The sequence below is a fragment of the Mchenga conophoros genome, linkage group LG3, assembly GCF_057382185.1.
Source record: "Mchenga conophoros isolate Kocher_MC1m ecotype Shallow Benthic linkage group LG3, M_conophoros_male_GT1.1, whole genome shotgun sequence".
NCBI lineage: Eukaryota > Metazoa > Chordata > Actinopteri > Cichliformes > Cichlidae > Mchenga > Mchenga conophoros.
The window spans coordinates 36,078,759-36,097,345 of NC_140528.1; the positions used below are offsets into that span (position 1 = coordinate 36,078,759).

Sequence of the window (18,587 nt, forward strand, 5' to 3'; positions counted from 1 at the left end):
TGATTCACTTTAAAATCTAGCGAATAGGATGATAAACACGAAGCTAAGACCCCCAAAATGTTGTGACATACCCGTAAAAATGATGAGTGAGTGTTTTCACACAGCTAGTTGCATGAAGGGCAGGAAGAGGAGGAAATATCAATCTTTATGTCTGAGAATCCCTGCTACTTCAGAGGCAGAACAAAGGTGAGAAACTCTTTCATTATTAATTTGTTTGTAACAGTGTGAATTGGGTTTGATTTTTGAATCAGTTTAGTAATTTTAAACACAGCTTTGTATATTTATTGAAAATATACATAAATGCAGTTAGAGTTTACATTTAAACTGCTGTGGTTTGATTCTTTTCAACATAAAGATTCAAATCTATAACAGGTTAAATTAAAATGCAGAACTGATTCTTTATACTTTGCTTCCAAGCAGCAAGACTTTAAATTTCTTATTTAACCAGACTAGGTGGCCGCGATGTCTGACGTACCTTATGAGAATAATTGGGACAACACTGCCCTCTGGACCAAAGGTATCTGTTTGAGCTTGAGTAAGCAACTTATTTGATTTTAGGATTTTAAGATCTACTTGTGAAGCAGTAACTATGTCTGTCTCTGTCTGTCAGATTCTCCACCGCACTTCGTCTCACCGATGTCCAGGTTCAAACGCTGGTTATTTCCTGGTCTGACTGCTGTGATCCTGTTGATTCTGATCATAGTGCTTGGAGTTACCAGTGAGTATAAAACAGACACATAAACAGAGATTTCTTTATGACTAATTTTACTCCACTGACCTTTTTGTGATTATGCTGATCTGCTTTGTAAGGCTGTCACTTTTATTCCATTACAGGCTATGCTCACTGTTTTAGTTACTATAACACAAGCTTAGCTAAATATTATTTTTATTTGCTGTCGTTTTGTGTGTTCAGATACAAAGACATCAAAATATCTGTGGTCTGTGGATCAGAGAGTTTCCAACATGAGTGACATCATCCAGTCATTTAACACCTCACTGCATCAAGCTCAAGGTAAAATGCCTGTTAGTCAATGTCTTTGTCACACATAGTATTAGAAAACTAAATGTGGTTAGTTCATATGTAAAGACTTTATAAGTCAGACTTTCTAAGTTAACAGATTTGCGGATTTGCAGTGTAACCCACAACATCCAGAATTTTATGGCTCCCTAAAGACAAGACCTACTCCAGGTCTTTCCAGTCATTTGGGATAACTCGGTCTGACCAGCAGCATTCATCTAATCCAAGTCACCAGAACGTAGTGATCACTTGACAGTGCTGCTTTTCTCTCTGAGAGTCTAAGACATAAGATCAGAATATATGACAACAAAGTTAATTACTGACCCTTAGCCTACGGCGCTCAACCACCATATGCACTTATGAGCCACCTTGAACATGATGTTTGTACCCATGCCTGGTACAGAAGTGAAATAACAAAATACCAGTCTGGTTCAAATCAGACTGGGTAGTGCTTGCAATCTACAGGTGTCTACTATGTCACCCACATGAGCTTTTAAAGGCACCACGGCGATTTATGTAGTCCCCAACAAGGACTGTAGGATTCGATCAAAAATTAACCAAGAAGGTTTGGTGTTCTCAACTGCTGCACAAGTGCGCACATTCAAAAGGATTACCCTCTGTGAGCTAAATGTTCATAGAGGTGACTTTCACTTTCTGGGATTGTGATTCCACAATCCTTCCTTTAGAAAGAAGTGAGGCCAAGGTCTAGTGATGGTGAGATGAAGCCTCGTGATGAACTGAAGCTTTCCATCCAACAGGTCGATGGTCCAATATGGTTCCAAGTATTGTGATGATTCATTTGCTCTACTGCACCATCAAGTGGACGATTCAAGTGAAACAGGCTCTGTGATTATAATGATGTGATGTGGCGCTTCACTTTTTAATAAACTAAAAGACAGAAATCAGATTAATAATCAAAACTCCCCCGAGATTACCCGACACATGCTTCGAAGCTTCGGCACACAGGCCACATCACTACCAATGTCACTCCACCTTCTTAACAAGGTCAGGTTTCTTCCTTATGACTGTAGTGATGTTCCAGATACAAAAAAGTCTATAATTCTGAGGGTCAGCAGGCCAATTGGTCTTCGCTAAGGCAAACCCCATCGAGGCCTAACGCCCCAAAGCAACCAGTTCCCTTGAGGCCCCGGTTAGCCAGTGCTGTCTCAGTACTAGGTGCTTTTAAATAGCTGCCTTTCACCTATTCCATTTCATATTAAGACACTTTGGTTTTCCCATAGCCCTTCTGTTCCTTAACAACATCTTATCTGAAGCATTTTTGAGATATTCTAAATTAATCAGTGAACTAGCCACAGTGTCAAATATGCTAACATGCTAAATCTTTTTCTTTCTAGAAACAGCTAAACAAGTTCAGCAGCTACAGTTTACTGTTGAGAACAACAAGGACCGGCTTACCTCAGGTCTGTTTGCCCCGCTGTAGATTTTACTGCTGGTGATAACTCTAAACATCATGTTTAACTTCTGTTTGTGCTGTGTGATCAGTGTCGGAGGCCATGAAGCAGCTGGCACTCATCGACACACTCACCAAGAATATTGCAGCCATCAAATGTTCCCTTGAACACATCATCAACAACAGTGCGTTTACCATATTTTACCATTTTACACATCTGCAGACTGAATTTCACATCCGTGGTAACTGTTTCTCTCTGTCAGGTTCAACTACAGGTAGTTGTTGTCCTGTGGGTTGGACTGTGTTTGAGTCCAACTGTTACTTCTTCAGCAGTGATTCTCAGTCCTGGACTGGGTCCAGAGACTGGTGTGAATCACAACAAGCCCACCTGGTCATTCTGCGTAACGACAAGGAGTGGGTAAGACCTGCCCACACCCGTCACATAATCTACTATGAAACACTTTTTGTAATATTGTGCAATATTGTATTGTACCACAAGATGGAGTAGTGAGTCAATGTAATTTTTATTTAAACAGCTTAGTCATTAAATACAAATTCTTATTTGCAAACATATTCTGGGAAAAGGCCTCCTGTTGAATATTTATCTCTGTCTTAGCAGAGACAAATATTCAAAAGAGCAGGAACACATCTCACAACAAATTGAGACACACACACACAAACAATAATTTTTTGTTTGTTTGTTTTTTTCCAAATGCCGTCATTGTTTCTTTATCCAGGACTTTGTGACCCGTAATACAATCCCTCAATTGTACTGGATTGGTTTGTCTGACTCCAGAACTGGGAGGTGGGAGTGGGTGAACCAGACACCATACAGGATTGAGCGCAGGTCTGTTTCAGTAACAAAAAATATAACTTCTCTGTTATTTTCTCCTGTCATGCTGCATTAACTGTGTACGGCCACTTAATATCAATTAACTCGAGACACAAGGATGAAAATGACTATTTCTTGCATTTATAAAATATTCTCTAACCTGCAATTTAAAACTCAAGGTCCAATTAAAAATCTGAAAACTTTCTGTTACATTTTCTCCTGTTTACCTGTGTTCCCCTTGATGAATGTGCATTTTCAGGCGATGGGGACCTGGGCAGCCTGACAGCTGGACTGGGCACGGTCTTGGAGGGGATGAAGACTGTGCTCACCTTCACAGTGATGGACGCCTGAATGACCACCACTGCTCCGCCAGGTTCCGCTTCATCTGTCAGAAACACAGCCTGAACATTTGAACACATTCGTTTGCCTGGCTCCGCCCACAAACTGCTCTCCAACTACTGTTGATTACAAAGAAAATTTCATAGTGGGGCGCTGTTGAGCTTGGCCAGAATGAATGGGACTCTAAGGAGTCCATGATTTACAGGTTGTGTTTTTGTTGTAGTAAAATACCTTTCTGTGAGTATTAGGGACATCACACCACCAGGTCCAGTTTATCCCAGATCACGAAGCCTAACACTTTGTGCTCTTTAGCTTCACCTACCACCATTCAAACTGAACAGGCTTACTGTGTGCATGTTTTAGATAGTACACAAGAGTCACTGTGATGTCACACATTGATTATAGACTCACTATGTTGGGTTTTCGGTGCCAGAAACAATAAACAGATTGGGTGAAGTGTTAAGTTATCAGTTGTGTGCATCTCAGACAACTGAAACATAAAAATTGTACTACAGTTGTACAAACAATGCTACAATGTAAACCTAAATAAAAAGTATCCTTCCATCCATCCATTTTCTTCCACTTGTTCTTGTCGGGGTCGTGGGGTGGCTGGAGCCTAGCACAGGGCGAGAGGCCGGGTACACCCTGGACAGGTCACCAGTCCATCGCAGGCCTAATACAAAGAGACAGACAACAATTCACACTCATATTCACACTTAAGGGAAATTTAGGATCACTGATTAACATAACCCCACTAACTGCATGTCTTTGGACTGTGGGTGGAAGCAGGAGTACCTGGAGGGGTGATCAATAATTGAGCTCTGTGGAACTCCACAACCTGTGAGAGAACACTCTGTGATGTCCCGGCGTTTTCGGTGGAAGAAACACATCACGATGAACACAATCAATTTACTAGATCTTCCTTGCGAGGATGATTCAGACTTGCATCAAGAAATTCTATGTTTTTTCTTTAGGATTTCTCGAGTTTTGGCTTCTAATTTCATTTTGTTGATTTCTTTTGTTGGGTTTCTGATGTTCTTAGGTTAACTCAGTCTTTTTTTTGTCCATTGCCTTTGACCTCTTGTCTCTGGTCACTTCCTTTTTCAACGTTATTCTCTGATGCGTCTTGTTCTAGATGCACTTTGCTTTTTGTTTCGCTCTTTGCAATTATATGCCCTGCTCTCATTGTCTCAACCTTTGATTGCTCTTGCATGTGCTCTGTCCCCTCCACCATCTGATTCCTCACGTAAACTTTAGTTTACTTAAAGAAAAAAAAACTTGCCTTCTTTGTTTTTGTAAAATTGTTTGTCAATATTTTTTTCAGCTTGCATGCTTTTTATGTTGGATGACCCGAGTCTCCTGACAACTTTTAGTTTACATTTTCAATTGAAATAAAGTTGCTTTTACACCCAGAGTACTTCCTCTGTTTGGGTCATCTCTCCTGAATTATACTGAAACTTTCAGTGACTCCGATACAGTGAAGCTTTTAGTTCACTTGTCCCAATAATATTTTATTCATTTATTGGTTTCACAAGGCAAAACATATCTACTTACAGTGAGCATATGATAAATCTGATGTAGTCCATGCAATGACACAACCAATCCTAACAGCTGCAGGTGTCTAAAAGGGAGTTTTTCCTTCCCACTGTCACCAAGTGCTTGCTCAAATGAGGTCGTCTGATTTTGGGGGTTTTCTCTATATTATTGTAGTGTCCTTATGATATAAAGTGCTTTGAGGTTGTTGTTTATTTTTCCAGTAATTTAAAATAGGCACACCAAGCTCAGCAAATGGAAGTTCCTATCTATATCAGATATTTTGGTGTCATCATTTTGCATAGCAACAGCATAGTAATGGCTGAAATTTTGTACTGCTGTTTTGCAGTCATGCACTTATAAAACTTCATAAAAGCATCATCTCATAGTTCTACCCACAAGTTACAGCCACAAAATGTTGAATTAACACTTTCATGCATGAATTATGAAAACCTCAATCAGGATCTTTTTTTCTTAGGCATTTTATTCATCTTTAGGGATGAAAAGATGAATAAAAATACTTCAGAAAAAATCATGGGTGAGGGTTAAATAACAAAAATTACAATGAAACACACTATACATTCAGTGACACGTCAGTGTCCAATATAGTAGTTTATGTGCAAGTAGACCATCAACACTGACACAAATACAAGAAAACAGCCTTTGAATAACTGCCCACTGTAGTGACCACTATGTGTGAAAGGGTTAAATATGATACAAAATGACCCCATTACACTGCCTGGCAAACACCTAGCAACAAGCTAAAATGGATCAGTTTCAGCATTTATTTATCTACAACACCTTATAAAAACGTGTCTTTGAAATTTTAAAGCAAACAGTACTTCAACATGGGCATGTCCCAGGGAAGCAAAAATATTAAAACCTGTTATTAAATCTTTCGTTTTTGATCCCAACCTTTTCCAAGGCTATTTGGTGGGAAAAGGTTTGCAAATTCACCACATCTGTCATGCCAGATGTTTAATTACCTCTTGTTTATCACAACTGTAACTCCAAAAAGCGGGGAAAGGGAAATGTGCATATCAGTGTGACTATCAATGTTTTGTACATTAGTTATTAGCCCTGATAGAACAGGATTTTCCCTGTAAAGGGTGATTTTTAAAAAGTGCACAATCAGAGTTCACTCTGAGATGAAGGCATTTGTCAGGCTGCTGAGTCAGCTGACAGTTTCCTACCAGCATAGATGGATTATCTATGAGCAACACTTTTGTTTGACTTTTGAAAAAAATACATTTTTGTTTTATATATGTAGACATTGAATAAGAAACTGCTTCAATGGACTGCTTCATCGTTAATGGTCGCAGGGACATAAGAACTGCGTATTTAAAAAAGCAACCAAATCTGAAGGAAAGCTTAAAGGTTTTTGTGACTTTTTAAGTTTAAAAACCGAACCTTTCTCTGCAGATTAAACTTACATTGCAAAAGAAAAAGTTACTCAAGCATGTTAGCGTCATTAATCAAGACTACCAACACTATAAATTAATCTGTGTATGAGCAGATACGGCTGCCTCCAAACACAAACTTTCATAACCCTTCGATGTGAATTAGTGCAAAAAAAAAAAGACAATCTGCTCTACAATTGTCAGTTTTAGTCTTATGATTTCATGAATGCAACAAAACCTGGTATCACTGTATTGAACATGCAAAGTTAGAGTGTTTATAATCATCATAATGATCATAAATACAGTAAAAGATTTTAATTATTTTAGTTATTTTTTTGTGTGTGAAAGATTTAGGGGTGTTTGTGAACTTTAGTGTTCTGTTTTTTTTAGGGAAGCAAAACCTGCCCAGGTTTTGCTTCATTTTATAGCTGATTCAGAGCTGATTCAGAATGAACAGCATGTGCAACAGAGAGCTGATATTCATGACAGCATGGAGCCAGATTCACTTAAAATGATCATAAATATACTAAAAAACTGTAATTGTGTACAGCTATACAGATGCTGGTTTGTGAGATACAAATCTCACAGTGATGTTAACAAGCTCTTGTTTTTTCGTTTACTTATATTTCACACTGTGGGCCGTGTTACCTTCAGTTTAAAGCTCACTATATGATTTTGTGACTCCATACAGATTTATTTGGTCAAAAATGTCTGATAAAAGTAGCCGACCCCTTCACACTTTGTGCTCAATGATGCTCCTGAAAGCCAGCATTAGCTCTGTGTTTGATGTGACTGACGAGAGCAATTTTTTTGTGTGAAAGGTAGAGCAGTGTGTGTGAACTTTAGTGTTCTGGTTGATTTAGGGAAGTAAAACTGACAATAGATTCCCTTTCTGGAAAACCCCCAAAAATGTCTTACAAGTTGATTCACAGGAAAAAATAGCATGTGCAGCAGAGAGCTGATGTTATTGGTGGCACGGAGCCAGATTCACTTAAAAAAAAGATAACTGGGCATTCAAACTCAGTTCTGTATTTCATGGGTGGGACAGAGGAGACCATATATATTTTACCATCAGGGGAAACAGACGGCATATTCTTCTTCTCTGGTCAATCTACAGAAAAAAGAGGTGAGAAACCCCTTCTATTTCTTATAATGTCCAAATTTTACCCTCACAGTATGACTATTTTCTATCCTTAAAGTAAAGGACAGAAAATATTAATATTTTTAACACACATTGTGTTAGAATTTGATTCTTTTTAGTTTTTTGTCTTTTCCCATGCAATTTTGTTTCTTCGTAACTACATAATTATGAGATAAAATTTGTAAAATTTGCAAGGCTGCAATAAACACATTTAAATTCTCTCCAGAAGTTGATTCTGTTCATCTGGATGTAACGTTTTCAGTGGGAGAAACGTTTTGTCACTCATCCAAGTGACTGATCAGTGGTTGTTGATCAATGGTCATGACAATTTGCATAATTATGATTAAGCAACTGACCTCCCAGCCCATTGTTCCTTCAGTGGTGCTGGTTTTAGTCATTATGCAAACGTCTATAAGAAAGTAAGTAAAATGTATTTACATAGCACTTTTTAAAACAGGAAGTTATTTCAAAGTGCTTCACATGGTAATAAAAGCATATCAAACGAAACAATAAAACACTATAAAGAGGGTATAATAGCATAGCCAATAAAACAGTATACTACACATGAATATTACCTAAATGCCTGTCTAAACAGATGTGTTTTTAGCTGTTTTTTTTTAAAAGAAGCTACAGAGTTGATGGTGCGTAGGTAAAGGGGAGGTAAACTGTTCCACAATATTGGAGCCAAGGTTTTAAAATCGCGATCCCTCTTGGTTTTCAAACGGGTCCATGGAATGGTTGGAAGACCCCTATCAGTGGATCTAAGGATTTGGTTTGGACAGTAGGGTTGGAGAAGCTCAGTGACATAAGTGGGGGCCTCACCAAGTAGGGACATGAATGTAAGAGTAAGGATTTTAAACTGATATCTATACTCAACCGGAAGCCAGTGCAAGCCTTAGACCAGGGGTGGGCAATCTCAGTCCACGAGGGCCGGTGTCCCTGCAGGTTTTAGATGTGTCCTCGAACCAACACAGCTGATTGAAATGGCTAAATCAGCTTCTCAACAGGTCCTGAAGTTCTCTAGAGGCCTGGTAACGAACTAATCATGTGATTCAGGTGTGTTGACCCAAGGTGAGATCTAAAACCTGCAGGGACACCGGCCCTCGTGGACTGAGATTGCCCACCCCTGCCTTAGACAGACAAGAAAAGACTGTGTTACAGTATGAGAGGAGATGAGGACATGGACAAGCATCTCTAAGCATCTCCAATGAAGTAGGTAGGACATCAACTGGACTCACTGAGGGTTTCATTTGGGTCAGTATTTCTGATAGATCTTCTAGAGAAACTGGGTGAAAGGTTGGGGAAACCTGCAGTCAGCTGAGACAGAAGTCACTTGGATGAGTGACGAAACATTTATGCACTGAAAACGTCCAGATGAACAGAATCAACCTTTGGAGATTAACTTAAACTGGATGATTGAGCATGCATCAAGACATTAAAACCCACTTCAGCTCACTCCATGCTAACATCGACCAGGAATTTCCAAAAGGGACTGAACTTCGCAAGCACGAGTTGGCCACTTTGAAAAGCAGATACAGTTTTTCCAAAAATTTACGAAGCGGTCAGAGACCATAACGCTCGCATCCTATCAGCTGGCTTGGAACATTGCACGGGCTAAAAAGCCACACAATGAAGGGGAGTTCGTTAAATATGCCTCAGTGACGTTTTTGAAATCTTGTCTCCTGAAAACGACAAATTAAAACGCATGGTATCAGACGTCCAACTGTCCCGCCACACTGTTGAACACAGAATATCGGACATTAACACGGCTATTGAATCACAGTTGCACTCTGACCTTCAAGCATGTGAGTATTTTAGTGTCGCATTGGATGAGAGTTGTGATATACAAGACAAGCCTCAGTTGGCAATATTTGCACGGTCTGTGTCAAACGATTGTGTGATCAAAGAAGAACTCCTGGATATTGTGCCATTAAAAGACAGAACCCGTGGCATAGATGTGAAAGAAACCATGATGGCTGCATTTGAAAAAGCAGATCTGCCCATAACAAAATTAACTGCAATAGCCACGGATGGAGCACCAGCCATGATGGGATCTGTGAACGGGCTTGTGGGGCTGTGCAAAGCTGACCAAACTATTCCTGACTTTTGGAATTTCCACTGCATCATCCACATGGAGCAACTCGTGTCTCAATCATTGTATTGTCATGAAGCCTGTGATGGAAATCGTCAATTATATCTGCACATATGCACTTAACCACAGGCAATTCAAGAATCTCATCGCTGAGCTGGACCAAGGGCTTCCAGGTGACCTGCCGCTGCACTGCACTGTGAGGTGGCTGTCAAAAGGCCAGGTACTCTCTCGCTTCTTTGAGCTTTTGGATGCCGTGAAACTGTTTATGGAAAAGAAGGACAAGGACTATCCCGAGCTCTCGGACCTCAAGTGGATTATGGATCTGGCCTTTTTGGTCGACATGCTGTGTCACTTGGACAGACTGAACCTGACCCTGCAGGATAAGTTAAAAATGCTGCCTGACCTGGTGCAAAGTGTGTTTGCGTTTGTCAACAAACCGAAGCTGTTCAAGACACATATTCAAAAGGGAGATTTAACGCATTTTCCCACTCTGCTAAAAGCCAGCGGGCAAGTCGCCAGCGCTGCCCTGAGTAAGCAAAGAGCCAGATATTGAAAATTTGCACGAAAGCTTCGTGACCTGGTTCCATGATCTACAACTGAAAAGGCCACAGGTTGAACTGAGAGTTTGTGTGTGTGAGACAGTGCACACAATGTTCATTGTTGAAAATGACTGGCCTGTGGTTTTAGTACTGTAGGAGTCCATTTCTGTCATTATCATGTTGGTGTGTGTGTGTGTGTGTGTGTGTGTGTGTGTGTGTGTGTGTGTGTGTGTGTGTGAGAGAGAGAGAGAGAGAGAGAGCGAGAGAGAGAGAGAGGCAGGAAAGGATGGGTGATGTTCATGTGTGCCCATGCGTATGATGTGGCTCTTTGCGGTAACACAGTAAAAAAAAAAGTGGCTCTTGGTCTCTGACTGGTTGGCCACCCCTGTTCTAAAGGCTCAATCTGTTTTGTTCTATAGCTGACTCTTCTTGGAAGCAGTATCATAGTCTTAATAACAAATGTATATAATACAGATGGTAATGTAGTTGATGCAACAGATAACTTCATACCATATTTAATGAAGTCATCCTGACTTTTATCTTCCACACCCTCAAAGTGGATTCAACCCTGACTCGTGTTTTTTTAACCACCTTTTTCCTTTTTTTTCTTCCTTTTTTAAATTATATTTTCATATTATCATAATTAAAACTGAGCATGTTGCTGATAAAAAGCAGCTGAATGTGGAAGTTGTTGGTTACTTACTCACTCAGTGTTATCATGGTTTTATTATCCAGTAAAAACAGCAAGCAGATGACAACAATGGACCAATACCATTATGTGAAGGACCAGGATGGTAGTACGCTCTGGATCAGTGGTAACTGCTTGTGTCTGAGTTGGTAATGTCTTTGTTTTGACTTCTGATTTATGAAATTATATTTGTCTGTCAGAGACTCCACCCACCCCCCGGTTGGCTGTCTCTAGGTTCAGACGCTGGTTATTTCCTGCTGTGACAGCCGTGATCCTGTTGACTGTGATCATAATCCTGGGAGCTAGCAGTAAGTATGCATGTGTATTCTTGTTAATGCCATATGTGGGGACTACTGCTTTTGGGTCACTAGTAAGGCCCAACTTTTGTGAGCTTCACAAACAGTCATGTATCATGTGGTTTGTGGCTTTGATGCCTAATGACAGAAAACACGGACCTCTGAAGCGCACTTCAGCATGCTGGTGCAAATAGTTACAACATGAAAAGTCCTGCAAGATTCAGACTTATTTTCCAAATCTAATAATAACACAATAATATACTATACGTTTGGTTTACAGCTGCTAGAAATGAAAAAACAGACCACTGTGACTGCACATAAAGCTAACAGAAATGTAATCACAGTAATACTTAGCTAAAGCTAACTCTCAGACTTTATCTTGTGGAAGACTTGAAGAAAAATTTGGTCCAACATGACAGCCAATAAGTGATGATGGTTAAAACTGTTTTCCACGTTTGCAGTTTAGGGCTGCAATTATCAGTTATATTGTCATTTATTTTCATTCCACTTTATTGTGTTGTGTTATATTGAACACATTTACTTTATTTTATTTTATTTATTTATTATTTTTTGTATATTATTGTTGTGCATTTAGATTTTACTTGACATTTATATTTATAACTTTTCTTGATAGAGCAAAAATTAAAAAAAAAAACATTACCTTTTTAGTACTTTGAGATTTTTTTCCCTTAATGTTAAAATTGTTTTTCAGTAACAAAATTTTCCAGCATTTTGGGTGAGTACATGTTATGTTGTGTTATGTTATGTTGTGTGTTATGTGTTATGTTAACATATTATGTTATGTGCACTCTGTTAAATTTCTTTGTGTTTTTGTTGTCTGCTTGTTCAGACATAAAGGTGTCAAAACACCTGTGGTCTTTGGAGCAGAGACTTTCCAACCAGAAGGACGTCTTCCAGTCGCTGCATTCCTCAGTGCCTCAGGTTCAAGGTAACACACCTATTAGCTATGATAAAATATTAAAAGTAGGTTACCCTCCTGCTCTGATGGCTCCCTAGTGATTCTGAGCACATAGCCCACACAAATATTTGTTTTATGTTAAATGTTGGCAATAGTTTTCTGCGGAGCTGTGAGGCCCAGGGTTCACTTCATAGCAGTAAATACAAAAGACATCATTTGATGGTAGTAAATGTCTTAACCCTTTCATGCCCCTCTATCATGTTGATACAGAGGTATGGATTTTTCAGAATGTTCAATAAGTATTCCACTTTTAGTCAAAGGAGCTTGCAAAGAAAAGCGTCTGGACTTCTTTAAGTTGCTTGAAGACGTTTCACCTCTCATCCGAGAAGCTTCTTCAGTTCTAAGGTCAAATGGTGGAGAGTCCCAGATATAAACCTAGTGGGAGTGACCCCCCACAGAGGGACAAAAGGACCCCCTGATGATCCTCTAATCGCCTGAGCCAAGGTGTGAAACTGGGCGTGGGTCCCAATCAGCTAGAGTTTCGGGTGAGTTCATTGTGAAACCTGGCCCCACCTTATCATGTGATTTCCTGAGGTCAGATTGCCCAGGATGTGAGTGGGCGTTAAGGCGTCTGGGAAGGGATCTCAAAACTGGATTATAAATGGCAGAGAGTTGGTGTCGTAAACCCCCGCCTCTGTTCAAAGATGGTCGCTCACAGTGGACATAGATACTTCTTTCACTCCTCTTTCAAACCATCTGTCCTCTCTGTCCAAAATGTGAACATTGGCATCCTCGAAAGAGTGTCCTTTATCCTTAAGATGCAGATGGACTGCTGAGTCTTGTCCTGTGGAGGTGGCTCTTCTGTGTTGTGCCATGCGCTTGTGAAGTGGCTGTTTGGTCTCTCCAATGTAGAGGTCTGGGCATTCCTCGCTGCACTGTACAGCATACACCACATTGTTAAGTTTGTGTTTTGGCGTTTTGTCTTTCGGGTGAACCAGTTTCTGTCTGAGTGTGTTGCTGGGTCTGAAATGCACCGGGATGTCATGCTTGGAGAAAACTCTCCTGAGTTTCTCTGATACACCGGCTACATAGGGGATGACAATGTTGTTGCGTCTGTCCTTCTTATCCTCCCTCGCTGGTGTCTGGTCTTCTTTTCTGTGCCTCTTAGCTGACTTTAAGAACGCCCATTTAGGATAGCCGCACGTTTTGAGTGCTTCCTTTACATGTGTGTGTTCCTTCTTTTTTCCTTCAGGCTTAGAGGGAACATGTTCTGCCCGGTGGTGTAGGGTCCTGATTACTCCAAGTTTGTGTTCCAAAGGGTGACCTTAGAACTGAAGAAGCTTCTCGGATGAGAGGTGAAACGTCTTCAAGCAACTTAAAGAAGTCCAGACGCTTTTCTATGCAAGCTCCTTTGACTACGCTGACCTGGATGACTGAGAACCTTCACAGACCTATTCCACTTTTAAAATCATTTTCCGTCAGTTTTTATTTCACGGTTCAGACTTTGCAGGGTTGAACACGATGTTTTTTTTTTTATTTGTTTGTTTGTTTTTGTTCAGACGTAAACACGTCAAATCGTCTATCGTTTGTGGAGCAGAGAGTTTTCAACCTGATTGATGTCATCCAATTACTGAATGACTCACTGAAGCATATTCAAGGTAACAACATGTATGTATGTATGTATGATCAGAGCAAATTTGACAACACATGAAAACATAAAACTAGTAACACTAGGAAATGAGGAGCACTGAACTAAGAATGATAGAAACCAGATAAACCAGAGAAACTTGCAGCACTTTGGGTGGTTGCAGCACACAACAACAGACAGAGGGAAACACAGGGCTTAAATACACAAGGGACCAACGAGGGAACACGAAACAGGAGGGAAACACAGCTGGGACTAATCTGAGATAATGAGATGGGAAGGAAGCAAAACTGAATGAACTGAAATTTTCAAAGTAAAACAGGAAACATGAGACCTTCACAAAGACTCAAACTTAACACTGTGACATGGGCTGTATCCCAATTCAGGTTCTGCAGCCTTAAAGTACGCAGTCTCAACGATCCTCAAGGGCCGCGTACTTAAAGACCGCTAAGGCCGGAAGTGCGAGGCTTGTGAAATGGGACGGTCTAGCCTCCGTTGCGCTGCCCAGGTTGCCTAGCAACCATGATACTAACAGCTAGAAACGTTTCATATAGCATTGTTTGACAGAAATGAAGGAGAAAATCTTTTGTTCATTTGTTTGTTTCTTTCTACATGAGCTTTGATCATTCTCTGTAAGATTAAGCTCAGCTATTGAACGGTGTATATTTTAAAGCAAAGGCTTTAAAACCAAGTTAGTACAAACGTCACTAATGTCACATAACTTTGCAGACATGTGGCCAACAGTAATGTTTTAATGTTCTTCGTTATTAAACATTTGCACATAAATAAGTGACATAATATTCAGTACTTTTAAAAGTTTACTCTTCAGGCGCCCCTCATGTCATGGTCCTGGGTCGTGCGACCCAGTGTTTTGTGTTTAACCTACTTTTGATGATTATCGTTTATGGTTTGTTTAGGTTCACTAGGTAGTCCAGCCAGTTGTATATATTAAGTCTCCCTTGCCCTTCGTGTGTTTATGTCTGTGTGTCTTGTATTGTCAAGGTCATGCTGTCAGTTATGTCATCTCCCCTGTACTACGTCTCCCCGGGTCATGTGTCATGTCTAATCTGCATGTTTCCTGTTTTACTTTGAAAGCCTGTATTCACTGTCAGTGTATTCCGTTTCACTCCTCCTGTCCTGTCGTTAGGTTCATGTGTGTCAGCTGTGTTCCCATGTGTGGCCACTTCCCCTGATCATCCCTCATGTGTATTTAGTCTCTGTGTTTCATACAGTCTGTGTCGCGTCGTCTGTGTTCCCACCCCCTATCTCCAGCCATAGCCTTTCCATAGTTTATATCCAGTTTAGGTTTCTGTTGAGTTATACTCTTATGCTGCCCTCACTCTGGTTTGTTCCTTTTCATCAGTCATAATAAAAGGCTCGCTTTTGTTTAATCCACTCCTGTATCTTCGCTTGTGTTCGCACCTGGGTCCACCACACACATTTCCGCGCGGTCTGCCTCCGCAGATCATGACACCTCATCGTTTTTTTTCGGCAAAATTATCCACACCCACCGCCACGCTATGCATTCTGGGATATGTTGGGCCACGAAGTCTACACTGCCACAGCCTTAAAATTCAGGGAAATGAAGGACGCATTTCAGGGTCGCATTTCGAGCAGCCTTCGAATTGGGACAGCCTTCGGCGCGCCGCTGTGACGTAATCGGCCTTGAAATGCGGCCTTTAAGGCTGCAGACCCTGAATTGGGATACAGCCATGGAGACATGACTGACCAGCGGAACAGAGGGAACATGAAACACGGAGACAAAGTAACTAAATGTGGAACACGGGGAAGGCAACTAGAAACTAGCACCTAAAAGCAAAGGAGAGCCAAAAACATGAAAAACAATAAACCAAAGAATATAACTTAAACCAGAATTACACAAACTGGTTCACAGACCAGATCTGTGAGGTTAAACTTAATGGGGGTTTTAAAATGTATTTTCTACTTTCTGCTTGTTCAGACACAGACACATCTAATCGTCTATTATCTGTGGAGCAGAGAGTTTCCAGCCTGACTGACGCCACCCAATTACTGAGCGACTCACTGCGGCATACTGAAGGTAACACACCTATTAGTTAAACTTCACATTAGTATTCCTTCATTTGCTGTGGAAAAAAGGGAAAAGAAAACAAAGGAAAAAAACAAAATTCAGTGGTGAGTAATTGGACAACAGTTTTCAGGGGACAGACGCCTCAAATTATGTAAAAGACTAAGTTGTGCAATTCATCCATCATAAGTTTAAGCTACTTTTTGTCATTATTTTAAAGAAGAACTTTCACCACTCTGGGGCTTTTAATTTTATTTATTTATTTATTTTTATCAATGAGGATTTATCAATATGATTAATGTGCTCTTAATAACGCACCTAGTTAAATTATGAATATATTGACTTACTGTGTTATAAAACATTTATAATCACTTCTACTGGACCACCTTTTGGTACATAAAAACATACCATATTACAAAGAATATGGCAGTGGTGTATGTCAGCTGTAGATTGGTGTTTGGACATGAAGTTATAGAAGTTGTTTCTTCAATTTTTTCGTGGCTCCAGTTAATTTGCATTGTTTTACACGTCGCAATTTCAATTTTCATTCCAGTATCCATGCTGCTAAAGTGCTAACATGCTAAATGCTTTTGTTTACAGAAATGGCTAATGACCTTCATCAGCTAAAGCTTGCTGTTGGCAACAACAAGGATCAGCTGACCTCAGGTCTGTCTGTATTACTGCACTTTCTTCTGCTGGTGATAACTTCATACGTCACTAACTGGTGTTTGTGTTCAGTGACCAAGACCCTGAAGAAGTTGTCGGTCATCGACTCTCTCAGTAAGAGTGTTGCTGCCATCAAATGTACCATCAAACTCATCCTCAACAACAGTACGTTCACTCATATTTGGCCATATCAGGAAAATGCACATCTGCACACTGCCCACATCTGTGTATCTGTCTGTATCAATCAGGTTCAGATGCAGGAGACTGTTGTCCTGTGGGTTGGACTGGGTTTGAGTCCAGCTGTTACTTCTTCAGCAGTGAGTCTCAGTCCTGGAACGAGTCCAGAGACTGGTGTGAAACACAGCAAGCCCATTTGATCATTCTCCACACTGACAAGCAGTGGGTAAGACAGTTCGTGGTAGTTTTAAGTGCCTGAGTTAAAGAAATGCGGACTTCTGTTTAGGTTGGTGAAGATGGTTCACCTCTGATTAGAGAAGCATATTCAGCAGAAAAAGATGAAGGGGACTCACATATTTAACCTTCTTGTAAAATACTATCACACGTTTCTTTATTGCTTTACTAAAAATCTACTCAACAGTTGCCCCAAAGCAAAAGTTAAGAACTACAAACTTTATTTACTATACACCCTTTGCTTTACACACACTCATGCTGCCCTGAGGATGAGACCTGCTGACCAAGCTATAAATCATCCTGAGTGATTTTCTTCAACAGCATTCTTTCTTTTTGTTTAGGACTTTGTGATCAATCAAACAATCCCTCAGTATTTCTGGGTCGGTTTGTCTGACTGGAGAACTGGGAGTTGGGAGTGGGTGGATCAGACACTGTACACTGTGGAGCGCAGGTCTGTCTCAGTCCACTCTTGTCTCAAAGCAAAACATGCACTAGTTTCAAAATGTTTTGCTTTTTATCAAGATTTGTTATATTACCTAATATATATTACCTACCTGTGTGTGTGTGTGTGTGTGTGTGTGTGTGTGTGTGTGTGTGTGTGTGTGTGTGTGTTTCAAGGCGGTGGAAACCTGGGCAGCCCGACAACTGGGCCCATCATGGTCATGGGCCTGGGAATGAAGACTGTGCTCACCTTCACAATGATGGACGCCTGAACGACCAGCACTGCTCCATCAAAGAACGCTTCATCTGTCAGAAAGACAACCCGAGAGTCTGAACACACCTGCAGGCCTGACTCCGCCCACTTCAGATTATAAGGAACCTCTCCAATTAAAGCACTGGATAGAAAAACAATTAATAAATACAACATAGCCTATTTAGAAACGCTCCACTTATCCAGTACAAACATACTTCAGACCACCTGTCAACTGTCAAAATTCAACTTTTAGAATTTAAGAGGTCCAGTCTTAGAACATTTCCTCAAATTTCCAGACTATGATAAAGTTCCACATTATTGTCAGAGGGGAACGCTAAACATTGGAGTTGTAGCCAGAATTCAGTTTATTTGCTTTAAGCTTCAAAATAATCCTAATACCTTGAAAACCCAAATAAATGAAGATCAGACTCTTGCTCATGTTGACAGAAGCCACATAATGTACATAATGAAACATCCCAAATGTTCTTTAGCAGACATGTAGCTGTGCATTCACTTTCACTGTGAACATGAAGAGATGTCAGATGTACTTTGTTCCATACAGGCATCCAATGAATCCTCCTATTGATCTTTTATATTGTTTCTCTAAAACACAAATGACATTCATTGAATCTTGCGATCATGATATTTTGTAAATCACACCTCATTTGTTTATATTTTTCTAGTATGATGGGTAACAGGTGCAATTGATTGAAACGTGTCAGGGTCTCTAAGATGTGTTGCAGTGAGAAGTCATGACATACAATAAAAATGAGAACAAATCTGTGTCTGTCACTGCTTCTTTATCTTTATTGCCACCGCCACTCAGAAAATATTTGAATGATTATCTGTGAAATCTTTTTCATTGTCTTTTTGTTGCTTCTGTTGAGCCGTCGCTTCTTCAAAAAGTCAAAGTCAG

The 18,587-nt window shown here is 40.2% G+C and overlaps 2 protein-coding genes across 4 annotated transcripts; both read left to right on the plus strand.

Moving 5' to 3' along the window:
• The first annotated feature begins 74 nt into the window (after positions 1 to 74).
• Positions 75 to 5,007, plus strand: LOC146578412 (C-type lectin domain family 10 member A-like). Of its 2 annotated transcripts, none has more exons than XM_085259303.1 (9): positions 75 to 186; positions 449 to 517; positions 611 to 718; positions 914 to 1,012; positions 2,374 to 2,439; positions 2,522 to 2,614; positions 2,693 to 2,847; positions 3,167 to 3,276; positions 3,521 to 5,007. In XM_085259303.1, exons 2-9 carry the CDS (start codon positions 463 to 465, stop codon positions 3,672 to 3,674), a joined length of 840 nt encoding a protein of 279 aa, XP_085115429.1. In that variant the 5' UTR covers positions 75 to 186; positions 449 to 462; the 3' UTR covers positions 3,675 to 5,007. The 2 variants fall into 2 exon arrangements, with proteins under 2 accessions (XP_085115429.1, XP_085115419.1); XM_085259293.1 differs by having other exon boundaries at positions 115 to 186; positions 454 to 517.
• A 2,512-nt stretch (positions 5,008 to 7,519) lies between these two features.
• On the plus strand, positions 7,520 to 18,426 carry LOC146578413 (C-type lectin domain family 10 member A-like). Of its 2 annotated transcripts, XM_085259239.1 has the most exons (11): positions 7,520 to 7,659; positions 11,041 to 11,120; positions 11,194 to 11,301; positions 12,140 to 12,238; positions 13,768 to 13,866; positions 15,814 to 15,912; positions 16,501 to 16,566; positions 16,639 to 16,731; positions 16,815 to 16,969; positions 17,319 to 17,428; positions 17,596 to 18,426. In XM_085259239.1, exons 2-11 carry the CDS (start codon positions 11,057 to 11,059, stop codon positions 17,750 to 17,752), a joined length of 1,050 nt encoding a protein of 349 aa, XP_085115365.1. In that variant the 5' UTR covers positions 7,520 to 7,659; positions 11,041 to 11,056; the 3' UTR covers positions 17,753 to 18,426. The 2 variants fall into 2 exon arrangements, with proteins under 2 accessions (XP_085115365.1, XP_085115356.1); XM_085259230.1 differs by having other exon boundaries at positions 16,501 to 16,731.
• Positions 18,427 to 18,587: the final 161 nt, after the last annotated feature.

Bases quoted from the DNA above. Each gene is read 5' to 3' on its own strand.
- LOC146578412 (XM_085259293.1), top strand. From the start codon at position 148: ATGTCTGAGAATCCCTGCTACTTCAGAGGCAGAACAAAG. The intron at 187-453 runs GTGAGAAACTCT...TAACCAGACTAG, and splicing joins ACTTCAGAGGCAGAACAAAG to GTGGCCGCGATGTCTGACGT. The intron at 3,277-3,520 runs GTCTGTTTCAGT...GTGCATTTTCAG, and splicing joins CCATACAGGATTGAGCGCAG to GCGATGGGGACCTGGGCAGC.
- LOC146578413 (XM_085259230.1), top strand. From the start codon at position 11,057: ATGACAACAATGGACCAATACCATTATGTGAAGGACCAGGATGGTAGT. The intron at 11,121-11,193 runs GTAACTGCTTGT...TTTGTCTGTCAG, and splicing joins TAGTACGCTCTGGATCAGTG to AGACTCCACCCACCCCCCGG. The intron at 16,970-17,318 runs GTAAGACAGTTC...CTTTTTGTTTAG, and splicing joins TCCACACTGACAAGCAGTGG to GACTTTGTGATCAATCAAAC.